The sequence below is a fragment of the Salmo salar genome, chromosome ssa19 (genome assembly GCF_905237065.1).
Source record: "Salmo salar chromosome ssa19, Ssal_v3.1, whole genome shotgun sequence".
NCBI classification, from domain to species: Eukaryota; Metazoa; Chordata; class Actinopteri; order Salmoniformes; family Salmonidae; genus Salmo; species Salmo salar.
The window spans coordinates 42,626,714-42,647,442 of NC_059460.1; the positions used below are offsets into that span (position 1 = coordinate 42,626,714).

Consider the following 20,729-nt stretch of genomic DNA (forward strand, 5'->3'; position numbering starts at 1 on the left):
GAGGAGCTGCAGCTGATCGCAGCACAGAACCTGGAGAGGTTAGAGGTCAACAAGTACTATGAGGTCATCAGGGAGCTTGGCAAGGGCACTTACGGCAAGGTGGACCTGGTCATACACAAGATCAGAGGTGTGGAGGACACACACACACACACACACACACACACACACACACACACACACACACACACACACACACACACACACACACACACACACACAGACTAGACTTGATCTTGAGGATACACACATTTAACAGGATCAGTCACTGGTCCAGCTCTGCAGGATTATCTGCAGGATCACATGTACGTAGCATGATCAACCATTATAATCATTCATCTCTCCCATGTTGTTTTCCCCTCAGGCACCAAGATGGCCCTGAAGTTCCTGAGGAAGAAGACGACCAAGTTGAAGTCGTTCCTGAGGGAGTACAGCATCTCTCTCTACCTTTCTCCCTGTCCCTTTATCATTAACATGTTTGGGATCGCCTTCGAGACTGACGACTACTACGTGTTCGCCCAGGAGTATGCCCTGTCTGGGGACCTCTTCGACATCATCCCTCCACAGGTACACAGAGAGAGAGAGAGAGAGATACAGGGATGTTCTGTTCTAATGGCTACATAGGGTTATTTTAACTATTACGGGCTCTAAATGATGTGCAATGACAGTTTATAATAGCTTATGTCACATTGCTTGTAAGGTTCCAGTGAAGAATGCTTCGTAGCAGACGTCTTTTAGGTTTATATTGTTTCATAATCTCCGCCCCTCGCCATCCAGGTGGGTCTCCCGGAGACGGTTGCTAAGCGCTGTGTGCACCAGGTTGCCATCGCCCTGGACTACCTTCACTGTAAGAAGCTGGTGCACCGTGACGTCAAGCCTGAGAACATCCTCATCTTTGACCGCGAGTGCCGCAAGGTCAAACTGTCCGACTTCGGCATGACGCGCCGCGCTGGCTCACCAGTCAAACGGGTGAGTGGCTAGAGGTCAAATCACAAGGAACTTTATTTAAAAAGGCAAAAGGTAGTGAACTGTATGATAAATAGGCTGTCGTTTGAGATGCAGAACCTACCAAGTATGTCATAAAAGAGACCAGACCTCATGGGAGCCATCTTAAATGAAGAATGAAATCTTCCTCATCAATAAACACATATTATTTCTTCCAGGTGAGCGGTACCATCCCCTACACGGCTCCGGAGCTGTGCGACACGTCTCGCCATGAGGGCTTCTGCGTGGACTACAGCACAGATGTGTGGGCCTTTGGCGTCCTCCTCTTCTGCATGCTGACCGGTAACTTCCCCTGGGAGAAGGCCCTGCCCACCGACTCCTTCTACCAGGAGTTCACACGCTGGCAGAGACGGCGCACGGGCACCGTGCCCTCGCAGTGGCGTCGCTTCACTGAGCAGGCTCTCCGCATGTTCCGCAGGCTCCTCTCTGTGGAGCAGGACAGACGCTGCTCCGTCAAAGAGGTGTTTGGCTACTTCAGCCACAGCTGGATGCTGGATGGAGACAGCAACGGGAACGGAGGAGGGGGCGGAGAGAGAGAGAGGGAGAGAGGAGGAGGAGGGGTGAGGGTGGAGGGAGACGGGAGCAGTACATCGTCCTCGTCTGGAGAAGAGGATGAGGAGATGCTGGTGGAGAGGATGAAGCAGCAGACTCTGTCTCCTCTCTCTCCTCCGGTGTCTGTGGAGAGGGGCACTGGGGGGACAAAGGCAGGGATGACGGAGTCAGGTGGAGGACACCATTTTGTGTCTGTTTCTACCACTAGCTCTGTGCCCTCGACTAACAGCTATGACCGCATGCCCAGAGACAGCAACAGCAACCAGCCCCCCGGACGCATACTGGTGGCTACGCCTATAGAGATCTGTGTCTGAGATGTGTGACGGGCCTTGGAAGGACTGAGATACTGTGTACAGTACACAGACGTGCACACAGACACCTACACTCATATACACACACATATCCACACATTTAAATCAGTGGAGGCTGCTGAGGGGAGGACAACTCATAATAATGTTTGGAATGGAGTAAATGGAATGATATCAAAAACATGGTTTTCATGGGTTTGATACCGTTCCACCCACTCCATTCCAGACATTATTATGAGCCATTCTCTCCTCAGCATCCTCCAAAATGTTTTTGAGAACGGGGTCAAAAGGAAGGAGAATTAATTAAAGAATTAATTAATTAACATTTTGCAAAGTGAAAAGGGATCAACTCAAGAAATTACTGATGATTCCCGTTGGGGTCTAAAATGATCCAGTCAGAGATCCAGAGATCAGTCATACTGCAGACACAACGAATCTTTATAGAGACTGCAAAGACTCAATGAACTACATACTGAACGATCAGCCAGCCAGCCAACCAACCAACCAACCAACCAACCAACCAACCGACAGACAGACATGACATGGAGAGGTTAAAAAACACATTGTGATATGAAATGCTGGTATTCAGATGAAGACCATAATGTATTTCTTAAAGCAATATATTTTCCCCTAAAAAAAGACTGAAACCGAGGGCTGAATTGAGAGGGGGAAAAAAAGACTACAGAAGTGACATGCAGGAACCATTTATGGCAAAAATAGATGGAGAGAGATGTTCTTTTGGTTGAAGCTGATAGAATTGCCACCTCAATGAAAGAATATCATCAAAATGAACAGCAGTTTTATGTTTACTGTAATGCAATGTAAACTCTGGTACAGTCTGTATGTGTGTGTAGGTGTGTGTGTGTGTACAGTACGTGTGTAGGTGTGTGTGTGTGTAAGCGTGTACGGTATATCACTATGTTTCATGTGTATGGATCAGAAATATGATTAGGTGGATTTTTATTTGCCTTTGGAGTTACCTTATTTCTTTAAATGTTAAATATCCAGATTACATTTTTTTTCTATTGATTTTGAAAATTAGCTTTCGGTGTTTTCTGTTTGACTAATTTCATTAAAAGTTTCTGGACGCTCTAGTGCAGCGGTGTCAAACTCATTCCACGGAAGGCCGAGTGTCTGCAGGTTTTTGTTTTTTCCTTTCAATGAAGTCCTAGACAACCAGGTGAGGAGAGTTCCTTGCTAATTAGTGACCTTAATTCATCAATCAAGTACAAGGGAGGACCCACAGACACTCGGCCATCCGTGAAATGAGTTTGACACGTGTTCTAGTGCCAAATTTCTACTTGGTCTCCTGCAACACTTTTTGAACAGGAAAATGAATACTGCTTCAACAGCTGGATCTGGTAAAATCACTGAGTTTAATAGTAGTATTCTCTCTTCAGTTTATCATTTAGATTTAGTCCGATGATGTGCTACACATTAATATCGAATCATTCAAAGCCACCAGATTGAGAAGAGTAAGGCATTCATTTAGATACATTTTACAGAGAACTATATTCTGCCGTTGACAGCAGGCCAAGGTGTTCCAGAGCCTCCTGTCTGGAAACAGACAGATAGCTGTTAATGATGTCCAACACTTTATCACTGACCCCTTAACACAGGGTTTCCAAAACTCGGTCCTGGAGCCCCCACTGGGTGCACATTTTGGCTTTTGCCCTAGCACTCCAGGATCGAGTTTGGGAAACCCTGCCTTAACAGACACGTATCTACTTCATGGCAGAAAAATATATTTTTACATATTTTTGTCCATTTATTTGATTGTTGTTTTGTTTTACATTTCTAAATGTTGACGAATGGTGTATTGTTTGGAGTTTTGATTATTATTTCAAATTTTAAATTCAAGCAGAAAAATACAGTGAAGATGACATTTTTTTTTAAATTGCATGACAAGTAACTAAAACATATCTTCATGGAAAATTTGAACTGGCTTTACAAAAAGTTACGTCAAGATTGTTGTGATGTGGAATATTGCTGTAGCACAATTTCTTGCGCTATATCCCGAAGTCAATATCGTCGTGACCTCTCGAGATGTCTTAGGGCTAGAAACCAGACAACTATAATAACGGCTAGTTTTGGTTCAATGTGTTGTGTTTGTAGGCTGTCGATGCTGCGTTTCCATTTCACCAATCAGATTTAGGATCCAGAGCTACTGATCTACTGTATGTAATGTATCTGTAGTATCTGTATCTACAGTATGTAATGTATCTGTATCAACAGTATGTAATGTATCTGCAGTATCTGTATCTACAGTATGTAATGCATCTGCAGTATCTGTATCTACAGTATGTAATGCATCTGCAGTATCTGTATCTACAGTATCTGTATCAACAGTATGTAATGCATCTGTATCGACAGTATCTGTATCTGCAGTATGTAATGCATCTGCAGTATCTGTATCTACAGTATCTGTATCAACAGTATGTAATGCATCTGTATCGACAGTATCTGTATCTACAGTATGTAATGCATCTGTATCTGCAGTATGTAATGTATCTGTATCGACAGTATCTGTATCTGCAGTATGTAATGTATCTGTAGTATCTGTATCAACAGTATGTAATGAATCTGTATCTGCAGTATCTGTATCAACAGTATGTAATGCATCTGTATCAACAGTATGCAATGTATCTGTATCGACAGTATGTAATACATTACATGCTGTCGATACAGATACTGTCGATACAGATGCATTACATACTGCAGATACATTACATACTGTAGATACAGATACTGCAGATACAGATACATACTGTAGATACAGATGCTGTAGATACAGATACATTACATACTGTAGATAGATACTGCAGATACAGATGCATTACATACTGTTGATACAGATACTGTCGATACAGATACATTACATACTGTAGATACAGATGCATTACATACTGTAGATACAGATGCATCTGGAATCCTATGGAGACTTTCTGGAATAGATAGTTCACAAACTAATGCATTTTTGATCAAGTGTGTCAGTAGCTCCTAAAGTCCCAAGTCTTAAGAAGTTGCAAGGGAAATCTGGGGAGGATTGTTTTAGTATCACTTCTTTGCCAAGCAAAACGTCACAAGAAAGTGTGATGAATTAGTCATTATAAAGTCAGAAAAAAATATGAGAAAAAAAATGAAACAAAAACCTGTTGTGTGTTGCAATTTCCAGACATATTTGCATGAATCTGTATGTGCTGGAAAACAATTGTGGAAAACCTATTTTCTGTTTTGCTGTCACAGCTGTAGTATTCTGTTGTTCACACTTGGGTGTATGAATCTTGAATAACAGTCAGTAAAGTTACTTTCCTCTTTCATCTGGCAACTTCCAACAATGAACTGTTCAGTACGGGTTGTAGCCAGTTGTGGTATAGTTGAATTCAACCATGCTCCAGGCAGAGGTTACCATTTAAATCCTCACCTTATCCATCCAAGGGTGAAAAATCAAAAACCCCAACTAACCTTAGATCAGTGTCTGGGGGGGATTACATCTTGTGACAACCTATGACCTTGTGTCCACCAACCCTGGTCCTGAGGACCCACTGGGTGTGCAGGCTTTTGTTCTAGCCCAGCACTAAACACACTTGATTAGTTTAATCATCAAGAGCGAAGGCTGGAACCACTGCTGTAGGTAATATACACGTGTTGGACACGGAGGTTTGAGCGAAGCTATCATGTTGTAATGTGTTGGAAGTTGTTCATTAGAGGCCTTTTGTTTTTCTGTCCAGTGACATATTTTGACACGGCATTATGATTTTTGTGGAGTTTTAGTGAGTAGGGGAACACAGCTCTAGAACTTGTGTCCGATTCTGTCTTTGCAATACAACGGTCTTCCCTGTAAGCTCCGATTAGTCGACAATAAAATTAGAAATCTTGTTGGAATGAATGCTGGTGTGAGTTTGTTCCCTGGACTCAGATGTGCCCGTACTCTACAGGAGATACGGACTTGCGTAGAGTCTAAGACGATGAGAAGCTTGATCTATTTAACATGTTACTATTAAAATCAGGACTTACACAAAAAAGGGGTTCTACAAAATATTTATTTCAGTTACATTTACCCCTGTTACGCTGAGGTAAAACAAAGTACAAAACAGCATCTACATTGTTGCCATAAAATAAAGGAGATGAGAAGTGACATTCGTGTTGACAGTCCTTGTCAAACGTCAGTCAGTGGTGTTTTGGTTGACAACACAGATGAGGCATTGGAATGCGGTGTGTAGGTTACACCAGTAGACTTTGAGGAAAAGGTTTAACCAGTAGACTGTACACTGAGTATACAAAACATTAAGAACACCTGCTCTTTCCATGACAGACTGACCAGGTAAATCCAGGTGAAAGCTATAATCCCTTAATATCAGTGTGTTAAATCCACTTTAACATCGGTGTAGATGAAGGGGAGGACACAGGTTAAAGGATTTTTAAGCCTTGATACAACTGAGACATGGATTGTGGATGTGTGCCATTCAGAGGGTGAATGGGCAAGACAAAAGATTTAAGTGCCTTTGAACGGGGTATGGTAATAGGTGCCAGGCGCACCGGGTTTGAGTCAAGAACTGCAACGCTGCTGGTTTTTCCACGCACAACAGTTTCCCGTGTGTATCAATAATGGTCCATCATCCAAAGGACATCCAGCCAACTTGACACAACAATGGGGTACAATGGAGTCAACATGGGGGGGGGGGGTGCAACTCAATATTAGCATTGCTCCAGTCAGTCAATGTGTGATAAATAATATCATTCGAATAATTAGAGACTCAGCCCTGAGATTTAGACACGGAAACAACATTACAAACCAAACACATTTCACAACCATGGAAATAATAGTCCAAAAGTCATATTTGGTACAACGCATGGGTTTGATTAAAGCAGCAGCAGCAGCAATTAGGAACATCCCCAGAGTGGCTGGCGCTCATTTAGCTCAGCATTGGATACAAATCTGTTTCACTGCAGCACAGAGAACAAAAACATAAGAAAAAAGAAAAAGACAGCCCAATAGGAGACGTGTTGCTAGGCAGAACAGTTTTTGATGTGTAGCTATACTAGAATACCACTTCGAACATACCCAATACATTGCTTTATTCTAAGTGCTATACAAGTGTGGATATTGGAACGAACACACACACACGCACATACGTGTATCTCCTGCTGTGTGGGGAATCCTCTCCCAGGGAGCAGCCTGCTGTAAAATTCACTATCACCGCTGTTCTGGCTCCCTGTACAGACAGACTGACTTCACAGGACTCGGACAGAAACGCAATGCCCCTACTGCCACAATGGTCGATCACCAGACAACCACAGTGACATCTAAATGTACAGGTCTATCAGACCTGCTGTTGACATCTACAGCAGAAGGAGCATGGTAGCTGTCCTGGTTAGTTGTGTTGATGGGACAGAAGAAAACGCCCTGGTTAGTTCTGTTGATGCAACAAAAGACAACATCCTGAACACTCACTGATTTGTCCCTGCACCAAAGCTGGTGAGGAGAACGACAGAGTAGTTTAGAAGAGTTCAGGTGAGAGAGGACTTCAGCCAGACAGATGAATGGAGAAGGTTGAACATGACCATGCTAACCAAATCAACTGCTACCCGGTAAAGGATCATGTAAACCCAAACATGTGGTAGACAGTTAGAAACTAGAGACTGACCGTAGCACTATGGGTCTATACGTAGTGGAATTCTACAGACAGAGGTGATCTAAAAATCAAGTCAGTTTACATCAATTGATGTACATAAAAATTTAAAATTAAACGGTGCCCTTGTTTAAACATATGCATTGTGAGTCATGTGAGTGTTGGATTGTATTACTATCTTTGTAAATGTAATTCAAGAAACTAAAGTGTAATGAGTCCCAGTAAAAACAGCAGAGGAAAGTTAAGAGCACATGACCGGTAATGAAGATGTGTGGACCAATCACTTTAGTCTCTGACAGCTGCATCAGTGAGATCGATAAAGCCATGGCGTCAATGAAATGAAACATACAAACAAGTTATCTGTACTGATGATACTAACAACTACAGTGCATTCAGAAAGTATTCAGACCCCTTGACTTTATCCATGTTACAGCCTTATTCTAAAATGGATTAAATAATTCTCAACCTACACACAATAACCCATTATGACAAAGAAACAGGTTTTAGAAATGTTTACAAACTTATTAAAAACATAAAACAGAAATACCCTTTTACATAAGTATTCAAACCCTTTGCTATGAGAGTCAATTTAGCTCATGTGCATCTTGTTTCCATTGATCATCCTTGAGATGTTTCTACAACCTGATTGGGTATGATTTGGAAAGGCACACACCTGCCTATATAAGGTCCCACAGTTGACAGTGCATGTCAGAGCAAAAACCAAGCCATGAGGTCAAAGGAATTGTCCGAGGAGCTCCGAGACAGGATTGTGTCGAGGCACAGGTCTAGGGAAGGGTACCAAAAAAATGTCTGCAGCATTGAAGGTCCCCAGAACACAGTGGCCTCCATCAATCTTAAATGGAAGAAGTTTGGAACCACCAAGACTCTTCCTAGAGCTGGCCGCCCAGCCAAACTGAGCAATCAGGGGAGAAGGGCCTTGGTCAGGCAGGTGACCAAAAACCTGATGGTCACTCTGACAGAGCTCCAGAGTTCCTCTGTGGAGATGGGAGAACCATCCAGAAGGACAACCATCTCTGCAGCACTCCACCGATCAGGCCTTTATGGTAGAGTGGCCAGACGGAAGCCACTCCTCAGTAAAAGGCACATGACAACCCGCTTGGAGTTTGCCAAAAGGCACCTAAAAAACTCAGACCATGAGAAACAAGATTCTCTGGTCTGATGAAACCAAGATTGAACTAGCCTGAATGCCAAGGGACACGTCTGGCGGAAACCTGGAACCATCCCTACGGTGAAGCATGTAAATGTGACTTCAGTTCATAAAAATGCCTAAAAACCTGTTTTTGCTTTGTCATTACGGGGTATTGTGTGTAGATTGATGAGGGGGGAAAAAAATGGAATCAATTTTAGAATAACGAAGCAAAATGTGGAAAAAAGTCAAGGGGTCTGAATACTTTCCGAATGCACTGTATGTGGGGGCGAGTCGTGGATTAGATGCTACAGGCCAGGGTGAATCCACTTTGGTGAGAATGATGCATACATGGCTTAACTTCATATGATTAAACAGTTCCATACATTAAGTGCCACTCCAAAGTGCTTTCAGCAACATCCCTCTAAAGAGGAAGTACATTCACAAAATGAATATACGATACAGGTAAGAAACAGTTCCCTCAATTATTTATATCACCATCAAATGAGAAAACAAAGTGCAAGTAAAATCCGTTGAAATGCATGCCTCGTCTCACCCTCATAACTAAATCAGATAAATCTGGTATTATTTTCATCCCATGTAGCAAAGTTTGGTATTGATGAATAGATCTCAGGTCCCTGTATTGTAATTAGATACGGTTCTGTCGATAAACTTGTGGTCGATCTGAATACTAGACCATTCTGCACCAGTCTCCACACCATCGCTATACGACCACCAGTTCCTCTACCAAGTGCAGTCTTCAGCATCGAGGTTCTTACTCATAACTTAGATGCATACATACACACCTCCGGGTCAAATGCAAAGTAAAAACTAAAGCCACAAGATACCCCAAAAATAAATAAGCCAAATATAAATCACATACTTAAAAAGCTTTATATAAATTAAATATCTCCAATTGTTTTATCAACATTTCAATTTAAAAAAAGGGAGAGAATCCTTTTTCCTAATAAATAATTACAAAGCGATAGCGCGTGTTTGGCCATAAGCGACGTGAAAACATTTATCTTCAATCAAATGGTGACATTTGCTTTGGGCCCCGCTCCCAACTCTTCTGTTCTGTTCAGTCATTGGCCCATCTACTACCCACCGTTGGCAGTCAGTCCAGAGCCATGAGAAGGACTGAGGAGGCAGAACATTAGGACAGCCTTGGTCTCCTGCTTAGTCTTCGCAGTGCTTTATCTGGTGAAGATAACAGGAAAGGTAGCAGAGGTGCAGAAAGCCAGTTTTAAGGTTTGTGGGTGTTTGCATTCCGCCCCAGCCCAGCTGTCAATCAGAGGACAGTTACAGCATTGCCATGGTTACCGGGTTCACAGGAGAAACCCCGCTTAACGCCACAGATGAACGGCGTCTGGAACGGAAGAAAAATATATATAAATAATGTTTTCAAACAAAGACATAACATTTAGCAATTAGGATATTTATGTTTTATATCCAATTACCATCATTATGATCAAAGAATGTTAGAATATGTAAAAACAATAACAGATGTATGACTCACACGCAGGCCAGTAATGCAGAAATAAAGTGGACAACAAGCAGAAAAGAGATGGTGTTGTCATGTATAAGTGTGAAAGAGAGCAACTAGCCATGTGTAGTCAAGTCTGTCTTCTGGGTGTGTCACCGGTTGTCTCTTCTGCTCCCAGGAGGGCCTTGGAACGACTTGTTCTGGGGAGGAACAGACTGTAAATCCCAGTAACACACAGCCAAACCAAAAAGGAACAAACTTGTTCTGGGGAGGAACAGACTGTAAATCCCAGTAACACACAGCCAAACCAAAAAGGAACAGACTTGTTCTGGGGAGGAACAGACTGTAAATCCCAGTAACACACAGCCAAACCAAAAAGGAACAAACTTGTTCTGGGGAGGAACAGACTGTAAATCCCAGTAACACACAGCCAAACCAAAAAGGAACAAACTTGTTCTGGGGAGTAACAGACTGTAAATCCCAGTAACACACAGCCAAACCAAAAAGGAACAGTGAAAGTAGATCACAGTGTACTGTTGCACTACAATAAATCAGAGTGGTTGAGTGCTGGAGAAATCCAATTCCAGTCAGATTTTCTGGACTGTATACATGATGCAGTAGGGCTGTGTAGACAGCCTCAGAATGAAGCAACGCTTTACTGAAGCAAGCCGTACTTCATCTTAGTAATGCACAAATCATAAAACGGAGGATTGCTAAATTGTCAGTTCCATGCCAGCAAACTCTTTCACAAAAAGACTAACTTTGTACAGTGAGACAGAAAACACTGACAGCAACTGAGCGAGTGAATGAGATCGGCTTAGTAAGGATCAAACCTAGCAGTCATTTAAATCAACCGTCCATACCTTGTGCTTGGTGCATTTCATGGAGAAGTTCTCGTCGTTGAGGACACAGTCTGTGGGGAGAAGAATGCTTGGATCAATGAAGACGACTGATCAATAGCAAAACAGCAGCTGAACCAGCCTACACACGCCAACCGGCTACAGAGAGCCTGCAACACACACACACCCACACGGAGCTGGGGTGGCATTACCGTTTTACAACCACAGTACTAGTGTTATAATATAGGAGGGGGAGGTTAGTGTTAGGACACAGACAAACACACGATCCAGGATACACTTCACACTCCATCCCCCAGGGGGCAGCAACTGGGTCTAGCACAACCGCTGCTGCCAATTAGGGCCAGTCAGTGTCCCAGCTGGCAAGCCGTGAGGCTGCTGGTTGTGTTTGATGGCCCGAAGGCCTTTCCTTTTGTTTTGAGTCTTTTGTTTGTGATTGACTTCGGGATTAATCCCCCTTTTTGTACATATTTATGTTTCGTCACCACCTGAACAAATAATCCACTTGGACTGGCCGACCTAGAGGTCAAGAGAAACAGAGCTGGCCCTGGACCAAGGTAAAGTTGCTCTCTCCCTGGGTACATGTACATTCAACACCTGGTCACATGATCTCACATAAATGCACATTCATTCAGGTTACAGACCAGTTAGCTAGGCCGCAGATCCCTCGACATAACGAGTCAGGTTACAGACCAGTTAGCTAGGCCGCAGATCCCTCGACATAACGAGTCAGGTTACAGACCAGTTAGCTAGGCCGCAGATCCCTCAACATAACGAGTCAGGTTACAGACCAGTTAGCTAGGCCGCAGATCCCTCGACATAACGAGTCAGGTTACAGACCAGTTAGCTAGGCCGCAGATCCCTCGACATAACGAGTCAGGTTACAGACCAGTTAGCTAGGCCGCAGATCCCTCAACATAACGAGTCAGGTTACAGACCAGTTAGCTAGGCCGCAGATCCCTAGACATAACGAGTCAGGTTGCAGACCAGTTAACTAGGCTTAAAACCCCCAGACATAATGAGTCAAGCTGATTAAACAGCATGATCATTACACAGGTGCACCTTGTGCTGGGGACAATAAATAGCCACTCTAAAATGTGCAGTTTTGAGGGAGCATGCAATTGGCATGCTGACTACAGGAATGTCCACCAAAGCTGTTGGCAGAGAATTGAATGTTAATTTTAGAGAATTTGGCACAACGTCCAACCGGCGTCACAATCACAGACCACGTGTAACCACGCCAGCCCAGGACCTCCACATCAGGCTTCTTCACCTGTGGGATGGTCTGAGACCAGCCACCCAGACAGCTGATGAAACTGAGGAGTATTTGTGGATGTAATAAAGCCCTTTTGTGGGGAAAAACTCATTCTGATTGGCTGGGCCTGGCACCCCAGTGGGTGGGCCTATGACCTCCCAGGCCCACCCATGGCTGCTCTGTGAAATCCATAGATTAGGGCCTAATTAATTGATTTCAATTGACTGATTTGCTTACATGAACTGTAACTCACTGAAATTGTTGTATGTCGCGTTTATATTTTTATTCAGTATAGATTGCTTATGAATAACCAACATTAATAAATGGAACAATAATTATGTTATTCAATGTACTGACTTCAAAGTGCGGCACGCAGGCCACGTAGCGTATTTCTAAGCATACATGCTCCTATTACGCATGACAAAGATATAATTTTTACATAGGCCGTACCAAAAGATCAGTAGGCCTGTGCTAGTAATTGTGTCTTGACGACCCATTGATGGTGAACTTGCAAAGTAAACAGTTCATATTCTTGATCACCAACATTTTTTGGAGCCGGATATTTATTATGGCAATCTGCACTGCACCCAATCCTATAGCTGTACAACAAAATCAGCAATCTGTTCTCTGGCGCACCGGACCTTTGTTGATTGACAGCTTGCTGGTCCAATCAGAGGTCAGAGTGTGCATTTCACAAGCCAATCTGTTGCACTTTTTATTCTAAGGGCAATGCTGTGGCTACTGCCTCTGGCTGCATAGAGAGTTATCCACAGAGACTGTGCCACAAAATAAGTCCAGAGTCTTGACGCTCCCAAGTCAAGTCTCAAATAATTACATTTTCTATCAAATCGAGTCTCAAGTCAAGTCTGTGAGACAAGGAGAATCACCCGATGGTCCCAGTAGGGGATAGGAATAAGGACAGAGGAGACGACTCACCCGATGGTCCCAGTAGGGGATAGGAATAAGGACAGAGGAGACTCACCCGATGGTCCCAGTAGGGGATAGGAATAAGGACAGAGGAGACTCACCCGATGGTCCCAGTAGGGGATAGGAATAAGGACAGAAGAGACGACTCACCCGATGGTCCCAGTAGGGGATAGGAATAAGGACAGAGGAGACGACTCACCCGATGGTCCCAGTAGGGGATAGGAATAAGGACAGAGGAGACGACTCACCCGATGGTCCCAGTAGGGGATAGGAATAAGGACAGAGGAGACTCACCCGATGGTCCCAGTAGGGGATAGGAATAAGGACAGAGGAGACTCTCCCGATGGTCCCAGTAGGGGATAGGGATAAGGACAGAAGAGACGACTCACCTGATGGTCCCAGTAGGGGATAGGAATAAGGACAGAGGAGACGACTCACCCGATGGTCCCAGTAGGGGATAGGAATAAGGACAGAGGAGACGACTCACCCGATGGTCCCAGTAGGGGATAGGAATAAGGACAGAGGAGACTCACCCGATGGTCCCAGTAGGGGATAGGAATAAGGACAGAGGAGACTCTCCCGATGGTCCCAGTAGGGGATAGGAATAAGGACAGAGGAGACTCACCCGATGGTCCCAGTAGGGGATAGGAATAAGGACAGAGGAGACTCACCCGATGGTCCCAGTAGGGGATAGGAATAAGGACAGAGGAGACGACTCACCCGATGGTCCCAGTAGGGGATAGGAATAAGGACAGAGGAGACGACTCACCCGATGGTCCCAGTAGGGGATAGGAATAAGGACAGAGGAGACGACTCACCCGATGGTCCCAGTAGGGGATAGGGATAAGGACAGAAGAGACGACTCACCTGATGGTCCCAGTAGGGGATAGGAATAAGGACAGAGGAGACGACTCACCCGATGGTCCCAGTAGGGGATAGGGATAAGGACAGAAGAGACGACTCACCTGATGGTCCCAGTAGGGGACAGGGATAAGGACAGAAGAGACTCACCTGACTGTAGAGAACACCTGTAGTGATACTTGTTGGGGCATCCTTTGATGAAGCAGCCCAACATGGCACCTGGGTTATGGCAGCGAGAACAAGTCTGAAAACATGAAATACAATTAATTGGTTCTCTCGTGTTATGGGCCAAGACCAAAGACAAGCTGCTATAGTATTTTACATTTTGGGTACATTTCGCTACACCCGCAATAACATCTGCTAAACACGTGTATGTGAGCAATACAATTTGATTTCACATTGTTAAACAGAGTTGTAGCACTATTACATACAAACTAAATGTAAAATAGTAAACAGACGGCTACATCAGCAGACATGGTCCTCATGGGAGATCACTATATAGTCACCCCAAATCATAAATCAATAAAAAGACATCCGTTTCTATCCTGCAGGATTTACACTTACCGTCTCCTGAGCCACCTTGAGTGCCTCTTCCAGGCCGTAGACCCTTCCCTTCACCAGGAACACACCTGCAGACCAGATGCTGCAGTCCTCGTGGAGCCAGTACTCACACTGGTCCAGAGGCACCACAGGGGGAACGTACCAGTCATCCACTGCAGCCTTGGCCCCAGATGTTACCAAAGGCCTAACCTCAATCCTGCCCCTCTTAGCTCCAGGGCTGCCTGAGGGGTCGCTGTCACTGGTCCACCTCCCCAGCAGGTCCTCCTGTTTCAGCCGGGGGTCAGGTTTGTGGGGCAAGGGGACCCCCGGGGGCCGAGCACACTTTCTGCCCCGGCCTTTCACGCTGCAGGAGGAGTCAGAGTCACTGAAATCCTCCTCTTTTTTGAGGCCTGGTTTGCTAGCTGGGGCTTCAGTGCTGGGTCTGTATCCCTCAGGGTAGTATGGCCCGTGGAGGTCCCCAAGGTCCATGGCGTTAGCCGAGCCTCCACACAGGCAGCAAACCAGGGAGCTGTGGTGCTGGCTGTGGGTGGAGATGCGGCCCAGCTGGAGGCAGGAAGTGGAGGGTACAGCCCCTGGTATGAAACCCCTGGATCCTGAACTTCCAGCCTGCTGTTGCCCCTGGCCATTCTGCCTGGGTTTCTCCTCCTCTGGGTAGTTGATGACAGTACAGTTGGCGGGGGAGGTGGAGGAGGGCTTATGCTCTATGTGGATGAAAGGAGAGAACGTGTCCACCCTCATGTCCCTCTTCTCCTCCTTGTAGTTGATGTATTTCAGTTTGATCTCAGGCTCCTGAGGGGAGAACATTGAGGACTGATCCAGTCTGGGTTTCTTCCGTTTCTTCTTGGGAGCAGGGGTCGCCTTCCTTGTTTTGGCTGTGGGAGCAGCTGCTTCGCTGCTTGTAGACTTAGCTTTATGCTTCCCAGGCTTCTTTGGAGATGTTTTAAGTGACGGTGATACGGTCAGTAAATCTACCTCAGAGGAGGGCTCGGGACCTGACTCTCTGTGTTCCGACTCCTTCTCTGAATCTTTGTCTGGAGCAAAGAGCAGACTGGAGGTTATTGGAGATGTGCTGTGGTTATGTGGGTATTTTGAAAAACGGGCGTGTTCCGAATCTGAGGTAGACTCTATGCAACGGTCTGCGTTTGTGTAAATGTTATCCATATGACCAGTCAATGAGGATGCTGCTGCGTGTACTTTAGTCTCTCCCTCGCAGCTAGACGCTGCTTTATTCTGGACCTTGTTCTTCACTACAAATGAGGTCTGTTTGTTAGGACTAACACCGGCTTTAGATGGACTGCTCTGGGTCAGGGGATTTGTCTGACGCTGGGCCTTTGAGGCCTTGGGCTTCTTAGTGGATACTTTATACCAGTTAGGGTTGATGTTCATCACTATGGCCTCTAACCTGGTTCCCCTGCCAGAGCGAGGGGGGAGTTGTTTCCTCTCAGAAGTCCTCAGCTCTGCCTTCACATTACCATTCAGGTGAGTAGCAGCCGTCTGCTTGGGTTTCTTTTCTGAAACCTCTGGCACAGTGCTCTCGTCTTCTGTCAAATCAACAATAGACTCCGAAGGTGCCTTGGGTTTATGTCCTGGCTGCTGGAAGTCCTTGCTGTAATCTAACCTTGGTGTATTCTCACCATTAGACCTTGTCCCCTGTATTGCAGACAGCCCAGGTCCTCCTCTCCCCAGCTCATCCCAGCGGGTGTCAGCCGTGTTGTCTGGTGAATAATTGTAAGCACAGGGTGAGCAGGAGGCCTGAGTCAGAATGAGCCCATCCTCTACGTCGTCCAGTGAGACAGAGGGAGAGACCGGGTCCTCCAGAGGACTGATATAGTCCCTATTCAGAGAACACAGGTCCCTGGGACTCCTGCTGTCCTGCATCAGGACTGGCTCCTCTGTTCTAGAGATGAGAAAGAGAACATCTGAAGCCCTCTGACCATCCTCCATGTCTGTAGTGAGAGACTCTGGGGAGGAATCGACACAGATGGCAGAGTTGGACCAGCTGCTACTACCCTGGCCATTCTGCAATTCTTTGACTGTGTCCTGAGAAAGAGTGCGTTTCATTGAACTCCCTCTCTGTTGAGGCTTGTATTTATCCACTCCTCCGTTACTGGCAACTCGATGGCCATTGATTTCATGAGACTGCTGCATCAAACACACCCCTGCGACATTCTCACCCACCACCTGGGCTGGAGGGATAGAGTCAAACATTTCTGACCGAGGTGCTAAGCCCAGAGGCCTATCCACCTGCTGCAGGTAGCCATCCATTGTTGAGAACCTGCTGATCGACGGGACACCGTAGAGAGAGGGATGCTGGGAGAGAGAGGGATGCTGGGAGAGAGAGGGATGCTGGGAGAGAGAGGAATGCTGGGAGAGAGAGGAATGCTGGGAGAGAGAGGAATGCTGGGAGAGAGAGGAATGCTGGGAGAGAGAGGAATGCTGGGAGAGAGAGGAATGCTGGGAGAAGACATGAGACCGGCTCACATATGAGAGAGTGACTGTAGTATTGGAGAAGGCATTGTCCGGCTGGATCTGGTCTACTGGTTGAAGCCTGTGGTCATGGTCAGTCTCAGGGAAGTTTGGGTACCAGCTGGGAGGCTTTACCACCCGTAGGGCCTCCATGGAGTTGGCTTTCAAGAGGCATTCCTCACCTTTTCTGGTCAGGTCCATCACAGCGGGAAGGCTGCGGGTGGAAGAGAGGTCCTGTGGCTGTAAATCATCAGAGTCCCCCAGTGGTTGCTCCATAGCAACTGAAATTGAGCAGACATACAGAAAGGTTAGATTAATACATGGAATTGAAATGATCTTGCTGACCTCAGTGAGAACATGACTGGATATAGGACAAGATACAGTTCCATCGTCACCAAGCACATTGGTCAACAGTGGATTGCAACTTCATCTAGCTAGAGTACAGGCAACAAGCAGCTAGCGATAATGCACATCACAGACTTAGCTAGCTAAATATCGAAATAGCTAACTAGAATGCAAACAAGTCAGAACTAAATGTTAAACGTGCTCTAACGTGGTTTTCGTTGGCTGTCAGTGTTCACTTAGTTTTCCTTTACTACTGGTCGAAGTAATGTAACGGTAGTTAACGCGAGTTCAGCTTGAACGTTGCAGATTCATTAAGTGGCAAGTAAACAAATGAGTAAAACAAACGAAATTGCAACAATGTAGCGCGTTTGCACTTACAGCTACAGTATCAAACTGACTCGGGGAAAAGTGGCCAAATCAGAAGTATATACTGGAAATCCACCAAAATAGATGCGATAAGAAAGGAAAGAAAAGATACACTAACAAAAGTTATCAACTGGCTTCGAACCTCTTTGCCTTTTCACAACAAAACAAATAGAACTTAGCTAACTACATTTATGTTTAGCTAACTTTCCGTAACCTGGAATGACAGCTGACTGTCCCGAACTAGCTCCATTTTTTTTGTCGTCAGTCAAATGGGTTCTGACCAGGGAGAACAGCTACGACTAGCAGGTTAGAAGAAGTTACACTGCAGGTTAGGAGACTTTAGTTAAGGTTGAGGAAAAGGTTAGGATCAGCTAAAATTATCTCCTAACCAGTTACGAAAAATCACTTCCGGTCTTAGTTGTACTCCCTCAAGTCCAGCCACAACTAGTCAAATGTGAAGGATGATTCGTGCGACAACAATAGTTACAGTAACATTACCCCGCTAGTTATCATATTAACCTATGTAAATAGGAAACGTCTTTTGATTTGGTTAGTTAATGTCACCAGTTCACGATGTACTAAACTAGTTGGCTATGTAGTTAGCCGCTTACCACAAAACAATGTCCCTTGTAAAAGTTGCACGTCTCTTAATACTCTTCTAAACTGACCAATTAATCTGTAGTTGATATGGTAACGTAATTTTATTGTAAAATAAATGGGTGGCTATAATAATACAATCCTTGAATATTTGCTGGTTTTTGCCATTCAGCGTTGGGGATTTATTTCCCGCAGACCCCGGAGGGGTGGAGTGATGCATTTACAGGATACACCTAGCTAGCAACCAACTTTGATTTATTCACGGTGTCCTAGCTAGCTTGCTAAGCTAATTTGCTAGGCCCTTCGTATGAAACAAAAGAGCGAGCATATTGCGCTGCCGGAGACTGAAACTTACCCAAACAGGATGGAGTGTGGGGGCTTTACAAACATCGAATTCAACAGTGAGTCCCACCCAGCATCTTGGTCAAGAGCCAATCTAACTCTTGTACCCTAACACTCCGAACTAGATTTGTGTCAGTAAACAGGATAAAAAAATCCCTGCACTTTCCCCGAACACGCGTAAACTGCGCAACATTTCTAGAACAGCGTTTGTCAGCTCTCAGCTGGCGATCACAGTGAAGCATTATGGGACGTTGGGAAACTTCATGTTCTGTCATTGGGACGAAAGCTGGAAGAGTTGCTTTTTCATCGGCAGGTTTTCTTGTCATGGTCCTTCATTTATAAGCATCATTTTTCTCCACACAGATATTATATGGAATAATCGGGACATATTGTATAAAAATACTAATTTGTTTTTAGAATATTGGTTCCGAAATAATATCCTATTGGTGAGCCAACTTGTAAATGCAGAGGGTCTTTTACCTAATCATAAGGAATTCTTATAACTTTACAAGATCCCTGTAACACCTAAAGATTTTGCAAGATCAGATGCCATTCCCTCGGGTATTGCTTTATTATTCAGGAACGTGTTAAGGCTTGACCCTCAGAACATACGATTATCCCTGTTGACTCATCAGTAGGAAAGACTCGTTTTTCTTTTGGTCCATTCAACAATAGAGCTATACAAGCCTTGTTTCAACAGGATGTTGTATCTATATACCAGGGATCATAAACTAGATTCAGGTGAGGGACGATTTTTTGTTGTTGTGTGGATGGTGGGGCCGGACCCAAATTACAAATAATTTGTAGACTGCAAATTGACCGCAAGAAGCCCAAACACATAATATTTGTCTAAAACAATCATTTCAAACCTTTCTTACATTTGTATATGATCAGGTGTCTCTCTACTATTCATGGGAATACTTGGGAATAGATTTCTCTAAATTAAAATCACTTGGAGCTGATTTTGTGTTTTTACAATCTTATGTCCAACAAAAATAAAAATACATATTTTATTTGTATTTATTAATCAGAAAACATGGGGCCAAATGAGACCACCCGAGGGCCAAATTCGGCCCACATGCCGTCAGTAGGGGAACTCTGCTATATACCTTAAGTCATGCCTTATTGGAATGGTTTTTATTGATACTGTCTGTTGGAAAGCAGTTTGGATGTTGCCACACACATACCTACTTATTAACAAAATGCAGGAAGTTTCTTTTTAAATTATTCATAAATATTATCCTGCCAAACACTATATGAAGAAGTTTAAAAAAAAACATACATTCAAATTGTTCCTTTTGTAATGACCACCCAGAAACGATTTTGCATCTTATTTGGCACTATATTCATGCAAGGAATCTGTCAAGACATCAGTAGATTATAATTCAACACATTTATTAATATTTTTTTTAAACTATTATGGTGAGATGTACTGCCTGGATTCTTTACTTAAGATAAAATTGTTTCAACTTATTTCTATGTAATTAATTAATTAATCTTTTGGCCAAATTTCATATTCACAAATGTAAGTTTACAAACAAAACACCACATTTTTTTTACTTACAAAAATATTTAAATACTCTGCCAACAAAAAAAGCTGTTAGAATGATAAACGTGTGTATGCCACTTAAGGTCCTTGTGTAATGTGATATTGTACCCCCTAACCCAGACCCCAGCCCCACCCCTAGACCGTTGTCCTTTGTATATTCCTTATATATACCTGTGTTCCCCCGTGTACTTTTTGTTGTTAATAATAATACAAAATAATAAAACGGCAGAGTTCAACACATCAATGTTGTATGTCGTTTTACTCGAGTGAGACAACTTGTATTGTGTGAATTAGGTTTTGTCCTGAGTCATATATTAATAATATACTACTCAAAAAAATAAAGGGAACACTTAAACAACACATCCTAGATCTGAATGAATTAAATAATCTTATTAAATACTTTTTTCTTTACATAGTTGAATGTGCTGACAACAAAATCACACACAAATAATCAATGGAAATCCAATTTATCAAC

At 44.1% G+C, this 20,729-nt stretch overlaps 2 protein-coding genes across 3 annotated transcripts in view; one reads left to right on the forward strand and one right to left on the reverse strand.

The window, feature by feature from the left end:
• Window positions 1-5,747, forward strand: part of LOC106578828 (serine/threonine-protein kinase SBK1) — a 23,876-nt gene extending 18,129 nt beyond the window's left edge. The window contains exons 2-5 of the mRNA XM_045702353.1: window positions 1-127; window positions 362-564; window positions 775-966; window positions 1,161-5,747. The exon at window positions 1-127 is cut by the window's left edge and continues 142 nt beyond it. Coding sequence (XP_045558309.1) covers window positions 1-127; window positions 362-564; window positions 775-966; window positions 1,161-1,868 — 1,230 coding nt within the window. The 3' untranslated portion in view covers window positions 1,869-5,747. The remainder of the gene's footprint in view (window positions 128-361; window positions 565-774; window positions 967-1,160) is intronic.
• A 3,366-nt stretch (window positions 5,748-9,113) lies between these two features.
• On the reverse strand, window positions 9,114-18,976 carry LOC106578827 (transcription factor 20). 2 transcript variants are annotated; one of them, XM_014158019.2, is made up of 6 exons: window positions 18,719-18,976; window positions 14,593-17,336; window positions 14,179-14,272; window positions 10,992-11,041; window positions 10,250-10,328; window positions 9,114-10,011 (listed from the first exon to the last, which is right to left on the reverse strand). In XM_014158019.2, the coding sequence occupies exons 2-5, from the start codon at window positions 17,329-17,331 to the stop codon at window positions 10,281-10,283; spliced, it is 2,931 nt and encodes a 976-aa protein (XP_014013494.2). In that variant the 5' UTR covers window positions 17,332-17,336; window positions 18,719-18,976; the 3' UTR covers window positions 9,114-10,011; window positions 10,250-10,280. The 2 variants fall into 2 exon arrangements, with proteins under 2 accessions (XP_014013494.2, XP_014013496.2); XM_014158021.2 differs by lacking the exon at window positions 18,719-18,976 and adding an exon at window positions 17,779-18,131.
• Between the last annotated feature and the right edge of the window lie 1,753 nt (window positions 18,977-20,729).